This window comes from Sturnira hondurensis, unplaced genomic scaffold, assembly GCF_014824575.4.
Source record: "Sturnira hondurensis isolate 20B ecotype Veracruz unplaced genomic scaffold, ASM1482457v3 Scaffold0008761, whole genome shotgun sequence".
Lineage (NCBI taxonomy): Eukaryota > Metazoa > Chordata > Mammalia > Chiroptera > Phyllostomidae > Sturnira > Sturnira hondurensis.
Window position 1 is genome coordinate 4530263 of NW_028081392.1, and position 16808 is coordinate 4547070.

At 46.9% G+C, this 16808-nt stretch overlaps 1 protein-coding gene across 1 annotated transcript in view; it reads right to left on the bottom strand.

The window, feature by feature from the left end:
• The window catches only part of DUSP29 (dual specificity phosphatase 29), a 36958-nt gene that overhangs the window by 9645 nt on the left and 10505 nt on the right, over positions 1-16808 (bottom strand). Inside the window, exon 2 of the mRNA XM_037055798.1 lies at positions 14819-15041. Within this exon, the coding sequence (XP_036911693.1) occupies positions 14819-15009 (191 nt within the window). The 5' untranslated portion in view covers positions 15010-15041. The remainder of the gene's footprint in view (positions 1-14818; positions 15042-16808) is intronic.

A 16808-nucleotide genomic window follows, 5' to 3' on the forward strand; every position in this document is an offset into this window, starting at 1 on the left:
CTATTCGTCCGTGCGCTTACTCTTTCATCATTCACCACACACAGAAGAGCTTGGTGCTGGACACTGTGGTGGTCACAGGAGTGGGCTGTCACCAGCCAAATCTGCCCCCCACACCCTCCGAAGGCCTCCAGAATAACGTGTTCATCAGGAAAAACCGAATGCGGGGCAGAGGGCCCCGTTCCCAGAACCTCAGGAGACCCTTTAAAGCAGCCTCTCCTCTGAGAGGGCTGGGTCTGGTGGTTGGGGCTCGAATGAAGGTTTAAGACAGGTACGTCTTTTTGTGCAGGATTTGACTGGGAGTGGACGAAATTCTTCATGTTGATGTTCACGGAAATCGGTGAACACAATGCAAAACCCTTGCTTTGGTGAGTGAATCACTGTCTGGTTGGGCAAAACAATAATCTGGGAAGGGGAGCTGTTTGAGCAGTTTGTATGCACCGATTTGGGGGAGCTCCTGAAGCCGACAGTGACATTAGTTTCTGGCGTATAGCTTTGTCTTTCTAGGCAAGAAGGTCCAGGAACAGGGTCAAGTCATGCAGAAGTGGGCGGCCTTGCAACAGGGAGCACAGGAAGCCAGGGTCATTTCTGCCTAGAGTGGACAGGGGGGCTTTGTGGGATAGGCGCTTTAGAGCCTAGCTCACTGCAAGCATCGGGACGCAAGGGCTTGCCGAGTCAAGGAGATAACGTAAAGAATGGAGGCTGGAGAGAGTGAAGGCCTTTTAGGACACGTTTATTATTTCCTATATTGGATCATTTATCCCCAAGTCATCATTTAGATTCTATTGTGTGCCAAGCATTGTCCTGGTGATATAGCAACAATGAACAGATTAGTCAAGGTCCCTTAGGAAGCTTAGATTCCAGTAGGGATAGCAAATCACCAAACAATAAGTAAACAAGATAATTCCAGACAGGAGTGGAGAGCTGTGTAGAACAACTGTGGTCCTGCTCTAGGGAAGGTGGTCAGGGATGGCCGCTGCAGGGAAGTGGCATTTAAGCTAATTCTGAAAAGTGAGAAGAAGCTGGGCAGGGGAAGAGTTGGGGAAAGAGTATTTCATCTCGTCCTAGGAGGACGAGCAAGTGCTAAGAACAGAAGGGAAAGGGTGTGGCCGTAGTAGTGAGGGGAGTAGAAGTGCAAGCAGAATTTGGAAAGGTAGGCAGGTGCTGTGTCATGGTGGGCCCTGTAGGCCCTGGGGAAAGAGCTGGGCTTTGTTCTGTGTGGTAGAATGCCATACGCCACAGAGGATTTTTAGGAAGGGGTAAGCATTGTTCACATTTTTAAAGATCAGTCTGGCTGATGTGTGGAGATAGATTTGGAGAAGGGCAAAAAATAGAAGCAAGTACCTCTGTTGGAAGCTGTCACAGTTGTACAGCCAAGAGTGGAGGTGGCCTGGACTAGAAGGCTGTCACAGCAGACTGGCTGATGGGTTGAGAATAGGGGGAGGGAGAAGGGGACTGGTTTGGCCAGAGTGTAGGATGTGACAGGACTTTTGGAGAGGGAGGGTGGGCTTTGGTCGTGGAAGTGCTTGGCTGCCAGGAAGTGTGTCTGGAAGTCAAGGGGGGGGGCAGACTGGAGGAGGGGTGACCCCACCTGGGCTTTGAGAGGACACCTCTTTCAATGGCACGAAGACCAGTTGTACAGCTCAGGGAATCAGGGAAAAGGCAACAAGGATCCGGAACCGTAACAGTAAGAGACCAGAAGTGGCATTGTGCTCCAGCCGAGGGCTCATCTCAAGGCCACTGGGAAAGGATGTGGACAGAAGTGGCCATAACACGTGCCAACACGGATCAGCTCCTTGGCCGAAGGAGCCATGCAGCAGAATCCCATGCCCTGGCCCCTCGCTGAGGCCTCATCAGTCTCTGGTCTCCTGGAGCTCTTTGTTTGCCATGAGAGAAACTGCGATGGAGCCCAGTGTTTGGGGAAGAGGGAGATGAACACAGGCTTTTAGGAACATTTGCCAACAGCCCATTAGAACCGAGGTATAGGGAGGTGGGGAGTCAAACCAAGCCCGCCCCAGCCGGCCCTTGGTGCTGCCATCCTGACTGTGGAACACACTCTGCTTTCAATTTTTCCTTAGAAAGGTCTGTTTTTCATTTTTCTTCACATCCCAAAGTATGTATACAACAAACATTATGCTTTTGGGACATAGATCTGCCCTCAATTAAAGGTTCCACTAATGCAGTCCATCTTGCTGCGTAGCAATCAACCTCACTTTGAGGTTGGGCTCAGTGGAAAAATTAAAATTAACTGTCCTTGACAGAATGTTTCTCCTCACCAGAAAGACAGTTCTCTCTGGGTTCAGCAGCTGGGCTTCAATGTAATCAAAGGGCAGTTTGAGTAAGTAACTGTTTGCACTTTGCTGCTCTTGGGGTCAAGGATCAGGGTTGATATACAGCCAGACTCACTGCATGACACCTCTGCATTCACCCCACAGAGCTAGTTTTGTGTGGTGTCCAAGGGAGAGAAAAGGGCTCATGGGGGGCGTTGGACCTGGCGGGCCCATCGGAGGCCCGCTGCGGGTTGTCAGGGCTCTGTGGCTACCTGGGCTAGGACGGGGAGGTGGTGTCCTCACATACCGCTCTAGGGATCTCCCCCTAGGCTGGCGTACTCAGAGTCCATCTGAGGCCTCAGGAGGGTGTCCGTGGCAGGATGGGGGCCCACATGTCAACAGGAGGACTCAGCAGACAGGGACTGTGATGGGGCAGATCCCCAGTTGGCCAGGTTGCGTAGCTCAGTGATTATTGGGAGTGAGGCAGGGGCTGATAAAGTGTGCTGTCTGGCATTGTTTCGTTTTATTTTAAGGCCACCTGCTCAGATGTGTTATATGGGAAACAGACCAAGAAGCATGCCTCTGCCGAAGGAAAAAAGCTCAGAAGAAAAACGGATCTAGAACTTACTTCTAGAATCTAGATGATGCAAGAGCCTCAGTTTGGGGTTCTTTAGGAAAAGTTCTAGATATAAGCAGCCTGGTCATTAAAAAATAATATGTTATCTAATTCCAAAAAATAATACGATCACTGAGAACGTGGAAATCATAGCCCCTTGTGCACACACACAAAATTGCCTGTATTTATCACCCTTGGAGATAAAGATTCTTATTTGCTCTTTGCTATACTATCCTCCAGTTGTTTTTATACTCGTAGATTTGTATATTTTACATAGAGATTTGTTTGGGGGTGCAATGCTATATAGTCGCAAAAACTTTGCCATGGTGATGGCACATCGTAAACATCCTCTGAGTCAACCTACAACTTCCAACAGCTGCACGCTGTTTCATCCTATAGGTAAATCTCCATCCCCCCCCCAGCCCCAATTTTGGACACTTGTCATATCTCTGCCTATTTCTATCCTTATCTCTATCTCTGTCTTGGAATGAGACTGGCAGGTAGTATAAGAAGGACAATAAACAAAACTTTGCTTTACTTCTTTGGGCACATCTCTGATTATGTCCTTAGGAGAGTTTAAAAAAATTTTTTTAAGTGGAATTGCTGGGTCAGTGGGTATGAGCATTTTAAACACACTTGATACTTGTTACTAAATTATTATCCAGAAATATTGCTAAAATCATGTTGATTTTTATTATTTCCTGTTTGCTAATTTCATAGGCAAAACCAAAAACAAAACACCACCAAAAAAAAAGAAATGGTGTTATTTTCATTAATTTGTTTTAGCAATGAGATTGTATGTTTTCTCACCAGTTGTTGGACTTATGCAAGCACTTCTTTAAAAAATCTCATATCTCCCATTGGCTGGTGTGGCTCAGTGGATTGAGCGCGGGCCTGCAAACCACACGATCACAGTTTGATTCCCAGTCAGGGCACGTGCCTGGGTTGCAGGCCAGTTCCCAGCAGGGGACTCACGAGAGGCAACCATACATTGATATTTCTCTCCTTCTCTCCTTCCCTTCCCCTCTAAAGATAAATAAATAAATAAATAAATAAATAAATAAAAATTTTAAAAAATCTCATATCTCCCATTATCTGGTGTGGCTCAGTGGATTGAAAACAGGCCTGCGAACCAAAGGATCACCAGCTCAATTCCCGATCAGGGCACATGCCTGGGTTGTGGGCCAGGTCCCCAGTAGTGGGTGCGTGAGAGGCAACCACACATTGATGTTTCTCTCCTTCTCCCCCTCCCTTCACCTCTCTCTAAAAATAAATAAATAAATAAAATTTTTAAAAATCTCGCATCTTTTCAGGAAAAGCACTGTTGAGTATCTGTTACATATTATGGAGAACTTCGGTCTTGGGTCCCAGTGGTGAGAACTCCTGTGGTGCACTTTGGAGATGCTGTCCTACCTCTGTGATCCACCCAGCTCTCTCCAGCATCTTTCCCTCTCTGTGAAACTCATCGAGCTCTGGACTCTGACACCAGGTCTCAGGGCCAAGGAAGTGACTTCCTTCTTGCACAGCCCAATTTCCTCGGAGACCTTCCCTTCCCTCCTCCTTCTGTAGCCTGGCCCGTTCCCTCTAGCCCCTCTGAGGTTCTTCTGGGAAGCTTGCCTCACCCCACGGCCTTAAGAACGGTGAGTGGAGCACTCTGCGTGAGGCAGTTTTCTTGGGCAGCACTCCTGTCATTCCACTTTTTCAGACCCCTTTGTGCTCTCCTGATCCTCAGCCTGCGCACCTCAGCATCCACCTGAAAGCCCATGCTCCCCAGGTGTGGGAGGGACGTGCGCGCACATCTCTGTCCAAGCCCCACCTGCTTCCTGGCAAAGAAACCAGCTGGTCCCATGTTGCCAGGATTCTGCTGGGGGCATCGAGGAAAGCCGACTAGTGGTGGGGTGGTTCTCCGCACTCTCGTGTCTGTGAGGACCCCCTGATTTCTCCCTCCTAATTACGGGTTCCTGTTTGCATTGGCCTGTATCCTGCGATCTGGCACCTTTCTTATTCTGATGGATGTGACACTGCTGTGGTCTCGTTTCATGGACCTGACTCTGCTGGTGACTTCTGCTCCTTGACCACACATGTTCCTCACAGGTAGATTTTAAAACACCAGGTATATTTCTAGCCTTTGATCTCGGTCAGTTCACCTGATAGGAAGTGAAATTCCGTTTTTTTTTCTTGGGCGTTCTTATTTGCTGCTGATGAAGCTGTTGGGTTTTGAGTCCCCTCAGGAGACACAGGCCTGACAGGTGCTGTTTATCATCTTGAACTGCCACATGAACTAACACAGCTGAAGCCCTGGGACCCTGGTTGTTTTTTTTAAAATAGAAACAATTACACTGGCAGTACTTTCCTTAAAAGATTTTTGTAAAGTCTAATGATGTTATATTCAAGGTTTTTTTTTTAAGGGTAAAAGATAAATTCAAGAGGAAAAAAGCAGTAGAAGTACACACCAAAATGTGATTGGTCGCTATCTCTGAGTAACAGATTATGGCTAATGGGGGCTTCAATTCCCCTCTCTTTGTTCATCCATGTTTTATAAATTTTCAGTGATGAAGATGTTATATATTTGCTCGATAATGTAAATGTATACCATGATTTTTATTGATGGTACTTCGTTAATTCTCAGGAGAGACTGACTATGGCAAAGACTGAGCTGGCCTCGGCATTTTTTAACTCTTGTTAGAAATCTCCTCATCATCTGCCCACTGCCCCAGACTCCCGGCCTCCAAGGATGGAGGCTAAGAGGGGGAATACACGTGACGTCTGGTTTTGAGAAATGAGGTTGTGTTCGTGATGGACGAGGCATCTGGCTAACCGTGAGAGGAAACGGTTGACGCCGTTTGCCGCCTTCGTTGAAAAGCCGTCACCCAGAGGGAGGAGCCCGGCCAGGGCCTCCAGCCTCTCCCCATTCGCCTTGCCCCCGGCTGGGGCTGTCGTGCATAAGTTACGTTCGGTATCTGGAAGTTCAGAGTCCAGGTGTTCTAGTTCTTTCAGGTAACATTTAGCACGTTCAGTTATCAGTCTTGGCTGTGTTTTTGCTGCACCCTAAACTAGCCATGGTCCACCCTGAAAGCAGGTCTAGTTTTACTCTACTAGGTGTCTTGAGGCTGAATTAGTTCCTTCTTTCGGTGGGGGGAAGGCGGGGTACAGCTGCCCTGGTGTCCCAGTGAGAGGCCTTCTCTCAGGCTGAGGACTGTCTCAGCACATTGGTAGGCCTTCACCTCACTTCCCCACCTCCGCAAGGACAGGCCAGCACTGGAGATGCCTCTGTCTTTTGAGGCTATTGGTTTGGTTGGGAGCAGAAAGGGCAAGAGAGACCCCTGGACAGCAGCTCAGGCTGGGTGTGGCTGGCCACAGGCATGTGAGGAGTCAGGCTTCATGGAGAGGGGCCAGCTGTTGATGACCCCCAAAGGCAGACCTCGGCCCCAATTGTAGTTTTAATAACAATGAGGAACTGCTTAGGGCCCCCACCATTCAAGCAGCAGCGCAGCCTACCAGCGCCCTGGTGTGGGTGAGAGGGAAGAGAGATTTCTTAATCACCCTGTTTCGGCTGAGCTTTTTGCTATTGCCATCTATTCTGCCTGAGAATTTGCAATCACTTCCACAGTAGTCAGGATATTTCCCCTCCTGCTGACTATAGGAGGGAAAAAAAGAAAAAGAAAAAAGGATTTTGCTAAGCAAATGAAAGACGTCAATGAGATTAAAGTGAGAATATTTAAATTACAGAAACTTAGTGCTTTCAAGCATACTCAAGCACTTTGGAAGCACCCATTTAGGGACTGCTGATTGATAAGAGGTGATGAATTATTCTTATCTCATCATTGACGCCAGTCCCCGGCTCTCTGGAGGGCAACACTTGGTTAACCTAATTTGAATCTAATTTAAATGACTTAAAAGTAATAAAACAAGTATGTGCTTGAATCTAATAAAGCCTAATTTATTTAATAGGACATGGCTAGAAGAATTTTATCGGAGAGCTAGAAGGCACCTTTCATTCAAATCATCCCTTTATTTTACAAATCAAGAAACTGAGTCCTAGAACAGTAAGATGTTTGAACTCAGGGCCCCGGGTCCTGCTTGATGGCTTTTGTTCTACTCCACGCTGGCCCTACAGTTCTCGCCTGGGGCAGTCAGACTCCCCACCACGTTACAGGAAATGTGTGGGGGGAGGGTAGCTGTGGGTTGAGCGAGGTGGACCTCCCACGAAAACATCTGACAGGTGCATGCCTGGTGGGCCTGGGGCCCAGCGCCTCTGCTGACCCGGCCCTCTGAACACCAGCCACGGCCCCCTCCTGTCTGCAACCTCTTTTTACCTGACTGTGGTGGTGGAGCCACCTCTGCCCCCTGCTGGGCTTGGCAAGCAATGGGGGCTTGGAGTCACTAGGCTCCCCACTTACAGAATCCTCTTGGAATAAGCTGGGACTGAGAAAATGTTTTAGAAATTTGGAAACCCACAGTCCCGTGGGGCTTTGATGTATGTGACATTGCCTCCTTAGGCCTTAGGTCACCTGGGTCCCTGGGAAGGCCAGGACTGTGTCTGTGGGGGAGTTGGTGCATGAGCTGGAGAAGGCCCATTAGGAGGGACCTTCCTTCCAACCTGACCTTGGGTTCATGACAGCATCTCCTGGGGAAAACTTAACCAGGGGTGTTTTATTAGCCCAGAGGGACCCTTAGTGGCAAAGCATAGTAACCATTCTTTACCTTCCTCTCACACTGTGAGTCAAACTCCCAGAACCTGCCTGATCTGTAGTGGTTATTGGGTGTGCCAGGCATTGCACTAAATATCATATGTATTAACTCATTGAGTCCACATCTTGCAGGTGAAGAAACTGAAGCTCAGAAAGCTTGAGTGACTTGCTCAAGGCCACGTGGAAACCAGTATTTGACCCAGACATCTTGGCTCCAGAGATGATGCCCAGCCATTCTGCCTGTCTCCATAAAGAAGCCCTTGAGGAAGGAGGATGGGGAAAGAATGAGCTGCTTTGTGTGGGAAATCTGGTCCCCAGGGGGTTCCACGCATCATTTAGTGTGGGTTCTAGGAAAGCCAGTGGCTCTGGCTGCCCCAGGACATCCGCCCTCACTCCTGGGTCCTGACTGTCCTAACTTCCAGAGCCTTGATGCTCAACTTTCAAAAATCTTGGGTGCTTTTAGGGAAAGGAACAACCCAACCTAAGTGCAAATATCAACTTAAAACCGAGGCTTTGGACTTCCGCCAAGATGGAGGCATAGATGGAAACACTGTGCCTTCTCCCACAACCAAGTTCGAATACAACAAAGGTTTGGAGAAACAAAGACACAACCAAAGGTCAGAAAATTGAATTATACGGAAGTCCGACTACATCTAACCGTTCAACGGGGACGGTAAGAGGGGCGGAGCCAGCAGCGAGCAGGGTCGGGCAGGACAGGGCCCAGGCGCACAGGCAGACGGGAACCAGTTGGGGTGCGGGGCAGACCGAGGGCGCATCTTCGCGCACAGTGAGACAGACCACGCAGGCCCCACGGGGTGGCACACTCGCGAGCAGTGGGACGAAACGCAGGGGCCCGGTGACGGCAGCAACTGCTGCACCGGTGAGGGCCGTGGCAGCAGGCAGCGGACAGGACACCATAGTCCCTCTTTGACCCCGCCCCCACATAAACGTCACAACCCAGCGACTTAGTTGCCCTTCAGCACCAGTGAGGGCCGGGGCGGCAGGCGGCAGACCAGACGCCAAAGTCCCTCTTTGACCCCGCCCCCACATACAACATCACAACCCAGCGACTTAGTTGCCCTGTTCTAGTGAACATTTTAGGGCTTTGATCCTGCTATGGAACACGCACAAACAACCCGAAAGATGGCGCAAGAAGAACTCAAAGTCCCGGAGACAATAACTCTAAGTGACCGAGAAATTGCCAGCCTCTCAGAAGCACAATTCAGGACACTATTTATCAGGATGCTCATAGAACTGGTAGATTATAGTCACAAATTAGAGGAACAAAGTCACAAATTAGAGGAACATATGAAGGCTAAACTAAGTGAAATGAAGGGAGATGCACAGGAAACCAATAGTGATGGAAAGGAAACGGGGACACAAATCAATGGAATGGACCAGAAGGAAGAACAAAACATCCCACCAGAAAGGAAGGAAGAAATGAGAATTCAAAAAAATGAGGAGAGGCTTAGGAACCTCCAGGACATCTTTAAACATTCCAACATCCGAATTATAGGGGTACCAGAAGGGGGAAAGAAACAGCCACGAGTGGAAAACTTATTTGAACAAATAATAAAGGAGAACTTCCTTAATCTGGCAAAGGAAATAGACTTCCAGGAAACCCAGGAAGCTCAGAGAGTGCCAAAGAAGTTGGACCCAAGAAGGAACACACAAAGGCACATCATAATTACATTAGCCAAGACCAAAATGAAGGAGAGAATCCTAGAAGCATCAAGGGATAAGGGGACAGTCACCTACAAAGGAGTACCCATCAGACTGTCAGCGGATTTCTCAAAAGAGACCTTACAGGCAAGAAGGGGCTGGAAAGAAGTATTCCAAGTCATGAAATCCAAAGACCTACAGCCAAGATTGCTTTATCCAGCAAAACTTTCATTTAGAATGGAAGGACAGATAAAGTGCTTCTCAGATAAGGTCAAGTTCAAGGAGTTCATCATCACCAAGCCCTTATTATATGAAATGCTAAAGGGACTTATATAAGAAAAAGAAGATGAAAAATATGAACAGTGAAAGGACAGCAAACACACAGTTATTAACAACCACCCCTAAAACAAAAGCAAACTAAGAGGATATCTAGATCAGGAGTGGAACCATAGAAATGAAGAACACATGGAGGTTTAGAAACGGGGGTGGGAGGAGGAGAAGGGGGGAGAAGGCACAGAAAATAGCATAGATGGTAGGTAGAAAATAGATAGGGGGAGGGCAAGAATAGTGGGGGAAATATAGAATCCAAAGAACTTGAGACACGTGGTTATAAACTAAGGGGGGGAGAATGGTAGGGGAGGGAGGGTGCGGGTGGAGGGGATTGAAGGGGGGGGAATAGAACAACTGTAATGGTATAATCAATAAAATATATTTTTAAAAAAACCCGAAGCTTTATGCATGAGGAGCCAGCTCTGAGCTTTTTGCTGCTTTGGGCAATACCTAGAAAGAGACCGAGGCACACAACCCTCCATGCCTGCTCTCAGCTGGGTCACAACCTCCACGTGGTCGCGCTGGTGGTGGAAACGACTGCTCTCTCACTAAGCGTCTGTGAGTCTCGTTAACCTTGTTAAGTGGGTACCTTGGAGGGCCCCTGAACAGAGATGGGGACAAGGACCACATCATGCTGACTTTATTTAGCCTCCTCTCCAAGCTGTGCACATAGGCCGTGCACACTGACTGTGGAGCTTGCCTCGCCTGTGCACACGTGTGTCTGTCTGCAGGCTCAAGTAGGCAGAGCTGCATTGAAATGAAAGGGCAGTGCCATTTTCTTGGCAGAAGGAAGCAAGGTCATGGCCAGATGTCAAGGAGGTGAGCATACCTTAGTGCATGGAACTGTCAGACACTCTTAACTAGAACATGTCTGTCCTGCTCAGATACTCTCAGTGTAACTTCCCAAATAAAGTGTCTCGGCTGGCATTCAGCCTTCCACAAGCTGGCCCTGACCTACCTTCCCGGGTTTTTTTCTCACTGAGTAATAGTAATAGCATTTTCATCTGTCTCTTATTTTACAGTTTATAAAATGCTTTCACATTCCATATTTCTTTGACTCTTCTCAGTAACCTTTTTTAGAGACAAGAACATAGGCAGATAAGAGGACCTGCACAAACCCACTGCACCTGCAGTAGATTATGGCCATGGTAGATGGTGTGATACCATTTAGGATATTTGCTGCCCCTCCCTGGGGGTAGATTACACTTTTCTGCCCGATTGATGTGAAGCTTTGGCGTGGACTCACTTTGGCCAATGAAATGCAGACGTCGGCCTGGATCCTGAGTCCCAGAGTAAAGTGGACATACTGTACTGTTAGCACCGGCCCACCACAGACACGTCATGCACGTCAGAGAGAAGCCACTGTTGGGGGAGGCCACCGAGACACCGCGGTCACCTGTCGTTGCAGCCCAGCTGTCCGCGCTGGCCACGTGGTGGGAGAATTCGGCTGAATCCCAGGTCTTCTGAAAGTGCCCTTCCTCCCACGCCCACCCCCTGCATTCCAGATAAACCACCTGGTTGTTCTTGCCTCTCCATCTGTCATCATCCTGCCTCCTCTGCCTAGAATTCTGTTGAAATCCTACCCATCTTCCAAAGTCAAGCCTGGAACCTACCTCTTCTGTGGTGCTTACTCAGATCCAAAGTGCAGGCACGTTGTGAGCATTCACTGTGTGCCTGCTGCCGTTCTAGCACCTCATTTGTTTTCATCCATTTCATCCTCACCCTTTGGGGTAAACCAAAGTAACTCGTTCAAGACCACATGCTTGACGATCAGCAGCCAAGACTCAAACCCCACACTCCTTCCACCCCACTACCTACTTCTCTTTCCGTTCCCCGCTACAGTTCCTCACCTCTCCTCTCCTCAGCTGTAAATCGGCTTCTCCATCTGACTGACAACATTTTCTTGATTTGGGTTTGAGTGTAAATCCTATTGGTGATTGGTTGTATGACCTTGGGCTAGTCCCTCAATTTCTCTGGGCCTCATTTCCTCTTCGTCTCCCCCACAGCTCCTAGTGAGATGCCAGTAAACACTGACTGACCAATGAAATGGACAAAGTCTCTGAGCCTCGGTTTGCCCATTTGTAAAATGGGATCAATAAATGGTACCTCCTTCCTAGGGTTGTCGTAGGGTTTAAATTATGCCGCCCATGGGGCACAGCACGTGGTAAAAATCCAGTACAACTTAGCTATCGTTACTGCTATAAGCTACAGGAAAGGTCAATATACTGTATAATATACAAAGAGAAAAAACTTACTTCTCACTGCAGGGACTGGGGAAAGCTAGCTAACTAGCCTCATAGTGGAAGGATGTATAGGATCTGGAGATGGCGTGAAGGGAAGGACATTTTAGGTAAAGGGAATGGCATGGGTAGAGACACAGGGACAGTTTAAGTTGAAATCTTAAACCGCCTCCCCTCAGTTATACCATTATTAGGATCAGATCTGAGGAAATAACCCTAAACATGAAAAAAATTATGCATAAAGATGTCCCTTACAGCATTTGTAAAAGTGAGACCATGGAAATAACAATGTCCAACAATGGGAAGTTAAATGAATGACCATATATTCATCTGATATGCTTATATTTTGTATTTAAGATATAATAATTAATATTATATTAAATACATGAGGAGTATTTAATAAGGGAAAAATTTATGAATGATGCTATGTGAAAAAAGACAAAATAAACGTTCAATATGGTTACAACTATGCAAAAGTGAATTTTGGAACCAAAAATAATATACAGAAACCTAGACAATATACTGAAGTATCAATAAGAATAGCTTTGGAGTAATGGGCTTTAGTGATTGTTTGGGGAAATTTAAGTTTTCTCCCTTACATGAATAACCATTGTATTATTACAGTTAAACATGTATCGAGTACTTACTATGAATTAGGCACTACACTGATATTTTACATATATTATCTCACTTAATCCATACAACACTATGAGGAAAGTTCTTTTGTAAACTACTATAAATAGGAAAACTAAGACATATATTTATACAATGAGCATATATTACTATTATAATAGGAAAACCATATATCACATTTATTTACGGTTTTATTATTAAAAGATAATACATATGTCTTTATGTACTGGTACTCTTATTTCTGTAAATTATATTTCTTTTTTGTAAATTATATTTCTTAAAGTGATATTTGGGGTCAAAGTATATGTGGTTGTTTTATTCTAAACTAATTTTAGGCTTATAGAAAAGATGCAAAAATAGAATAAAATACTGAAACATGCTACAACTTGTAGGGACCTCCAAACATTTGGTTAAGTGGAAAAAAAAACAGTCACAAAGGACCAGGTACTCTGATTCCCTCTCTGTGCGATGTCCGCACAAAAACAGGAACCCCGAGAGACAGAGAGCAGATTGGTGGTCCCCTGGGGCTGGGGAACGGGGGGAGTAGGGGGAGGTTACGTAACGGGTTCAGGGTTTCCTTTTGAGGTGACGAAAATGCTTTGATACTGTATAGTGGTGATGGTTGCACAACTCTGTGAACAGAATAAAACCACTACACTGTACATTTTAAAGGGGTGAATTTTATGGAGTGCAAATTGTATCTCAATAAAGCTGTTATTTTTAAAAAACCAGTATAGAGAGTCCCTATATACCTCTTACCTAGGTTCCCCTAAGTTTCACAACTGGGAAGTGATTGGGTAAACTGTGGCACAACTATACTATGGAATATTAAAGATGCAGAGTGGTGTATATATAGTATGATTTTTTCCTAAAACTTATTTAAGAGAATCAAAGACCTTTTATATGTGTGTGTATGTTTCCCCACGAAGGAGCAGCAGTATGCAAATGGATGCAATACTGGTTACTTAATGGTAGAATTAAAAGAGGACAAGGGGAGATTATGCAGTCTGTTTTTATAAGCCTATTTAGTTTAGTATAAAAGGGCATGCATTTTTGTAACTTTCTCAACTTAAAAATGTTGAGAAAAACAGACAAGAAGGGCTGTCCCTGGGCTCCCCACGACCAGACAGTTATCTCCGAATGTTAAGCAGCATGAGGTGTGTGTCAGAACCACTCGTGTGGAGGCACCGTGCTGCTTCCTCCTCGGAGAGACGGGGCATGAGCTGGAACCCTGAGGAATGGAGGGAGGATTTACGATGAAAACTTCTGGGTTGGACAAAACTGCCTTTGACTTCCAGTTCTCTGCCACCTACTGGGTCGTGGACCTTGGGACCATTAATTTACTGCTCTGCGTCTCAATTTTCTTATCTTCGAATGGGAATAAGTAGATAACCTCTTTCATTGACTTCAGTAAAAATAAAATAAGATTGTGTATGCAAGATGCTTAGCACAGTACCTGGTACAAAGTATTCAATAAATCATAGGCATTATTATTATTAATATTATTTGCAGTAGGAGCTTCCCAGTTGTTTGAGCAGTGAGAAATGGCAGCTATAAAAATCTAGAGAAGGGGGCCTGGCTGGTGTAGCTCAGTGGATTGAGTGCAGGCCTGCAAACCAAGGGATCACGGTTCGATTCCCAGTCAGGGCACATGCCTGGGTTGCAGGCCAGTTCCCAGTGGGGGACACATGAGAGGCAACCACACGTTGATATTTCTCTCCCTCTCCCCTTCCCTTCCCCCTCTAAAGATAAATAAATAAAATCTTTTTAAAAAATCTAGAGAAGGGGACAACCACTCGAACTTTGCTAGGCCTACATTTTGCTTCTCCACACATAAGTTGATGTGCTCCTGTACCACCAACCTGAGAACTGAATTTATTCTTGCTGGTATTATACCCAGCTAAAATAAAAGACTCCCAGCCTCCCTTGCAGCTAGGGGCAGGGGTTGTCTTGGGTGGGACTTCTGCTTGGGAAGATGCCCTTTTGCTCTCATTTTCCCTCCACCTCCTTGCAGTCTGGATCCTACAGATGATGACTGGAACCCTGTCAACTATCTCAGCCCACGCAGAAACCTTGAAGAAGAAAGCCACACCCTTGGGGTGATGGCGCAGAGGCACAGGAGCCTGAGCCCCTGATGACCCTGGAGACCGGTACCACTTCCAGTTTGCTGTCCTCTGTACTTCTTTTATGTGGCAACAAAATCAACCTCTATCTTGTTTAAAACCCTTTTCTGGGTTTTCTGCAATATGAAGATACACCCAGCCCTAACTAATAGAGTTCTCACAGAACAACTAACCTGAAAAGTAAAATCTCATGGCCAGGAGGTGTGACCTGAGGAGGGGCTGGCTGCCTTTTCCTGGGCTTGGCCTGGGCACTTACTCATCCCCGATGTAGAGCCTGGGCCAGACCTCGTTGACGTGGGTGTACTGGGGACTGCCCTTCCAAAAGAGACGCTCCAGCTCGAAGGCTCCAGGGGTACAGTAGTCCTCCGCCTCCTCCGCCTTTGGCAGCAGTGTCTTGGCAGATGGGTAGGCGTTCTTGAGGCTTGTCTTCGGCTCTCCGGATGTCATTTTGGAGCCAGTGGATTTTCTCCTTTCTGCAGCTGGTCATGAGAGAAGGTTGAGACTGGGGTTAGCGGGGGACAGAGGTAGGGAATGGGCTTTCCGAGAAGAGGTGGGAATAAGCTGATCTCAAAGTTCGGTAGGCATTTCCCAGGCCTGCTCTGCTTTTGCTCCCTCTTCCTGGGCCACAGAGGGAGACAAGGCCTGCCACGAGGGCAGCTAAACAGTGAGCCCCCAACGTCCCAGCGTCTCCAGAGCTAGAGTGCTCGGACCCTCTGGCCCCCCGCAGGTGAATTTGCAGCAGACTCCGGACAGAGATTCCTCAGGCAGTCAGCCCCTTGCCTCCTTTCTTTTACTGGTAGACTTTGTGGGTGTCCAACTGCTGTCCATGGGGCCGCATACAGCCCAGGATGGCTATGAATGTGGCCCAGTACAAAATCGTAAATTTACTTAAAACATTACTTAGTTTTATAACTTGGATATGTACATTTTCTATGTTAGTGATCACAAACTTAGGAACTATGCGATGACTTTAAAAGATTGTTGAGCCCCAGCTGGTGTGTAACTCAGTGGATTGAGAGTGGGCCTACCAACCAAAGGGTTAACGGTTCCATTCCCAGTGAGGGCACCTGCCTGGATTGCAGACTAGGTCCCCACTGGGGGGCGCATGAGAAGCAACCACACATTGATGTTTCTCTCCCTCTCTATCTCCTTCCCTTCCCCTCCTCTAAAAATAAATAAATAAAATCTTAAAAAAAGATTATTGAAAAGGCTGCTGCATGATTATGGATTTTATGTGAGGACTTTTTAGCTTACCTGTGGTGGCAGATATCACAAAAATTATTCACGGAACCTTTTTTTTTTGTTATTGTTTGTGTATTTAATGTGTGACCCAAGACAACTAACTCTTCTTCCAGTGTGGCCCAGAGATGCCAAAAGATTGGATACCCCTGTTTTACTCCTTCTTTGGTGCTTATTTTTTCCTTTATCTGACTGGAATCTGCTGACTTGGGACATTTTGAACTGGATAGAAAGGCCCAGAAGGTCCCTGACCTTCCAGGCTGTGGTACTCAACACCAGCAGGGAGCCAGTGCCCGTGGAAAGGGCACACCTGTCTAGTCTGGGCCACCATGCACATTCTCGGGGCTCCGGGAGCCTTGGGGTGTGAGTACTCATTGACTTGTTAGGAGAGTTGAAGTCAATGTTTGTGGCTCTTATGTTAGGACACATGCGAATGGCAGACATGTTAACTTGTCAGTGCGTTGGAAGAAATGTCCCTAATGGGAAAGCTGTGGGTGCAGATTGCAGCGTGTGTTTGGAGGGCTTGCCCAGCTCTGCAAGTGCAGTGGAGGAGGAGCATTCCCAAGGAACCCAAGGAAATGAACTCACTGTGGAACTGGGCAGGGTTTGCTCCCTGAGCTGAGCGACTGGTGCATCTACGCTCAGACAGCCTGGGAGGGAAAGTTATTCTCAGGCCCTGAGAAAAGGGTGGAGGGACTGAGAGACATGGAGGTGAGTGGCAGAGAAGGGATGTCATTTATTTTTATTATTATTTTTAATCCTTACTCGAGGATTTGTTTTTACCGATTTTTAGAGAGAAAAAGGAAGGGGGAGAGAGAGAGAAACATCGATCAGTTGCCTCCCTGATACATGGCCAGTGATTGAACCTAAAGCCTAGGTATGCACCCTGACAGGGGGGAACAGGGGGATTGAACCCACGACCTTTTGGTGTAAGGGATGACCCTCCGACTACTGAGCCACCTGGCCAGGGCAGGATGTTATTTATTAACAAATACTCATCTAGCACT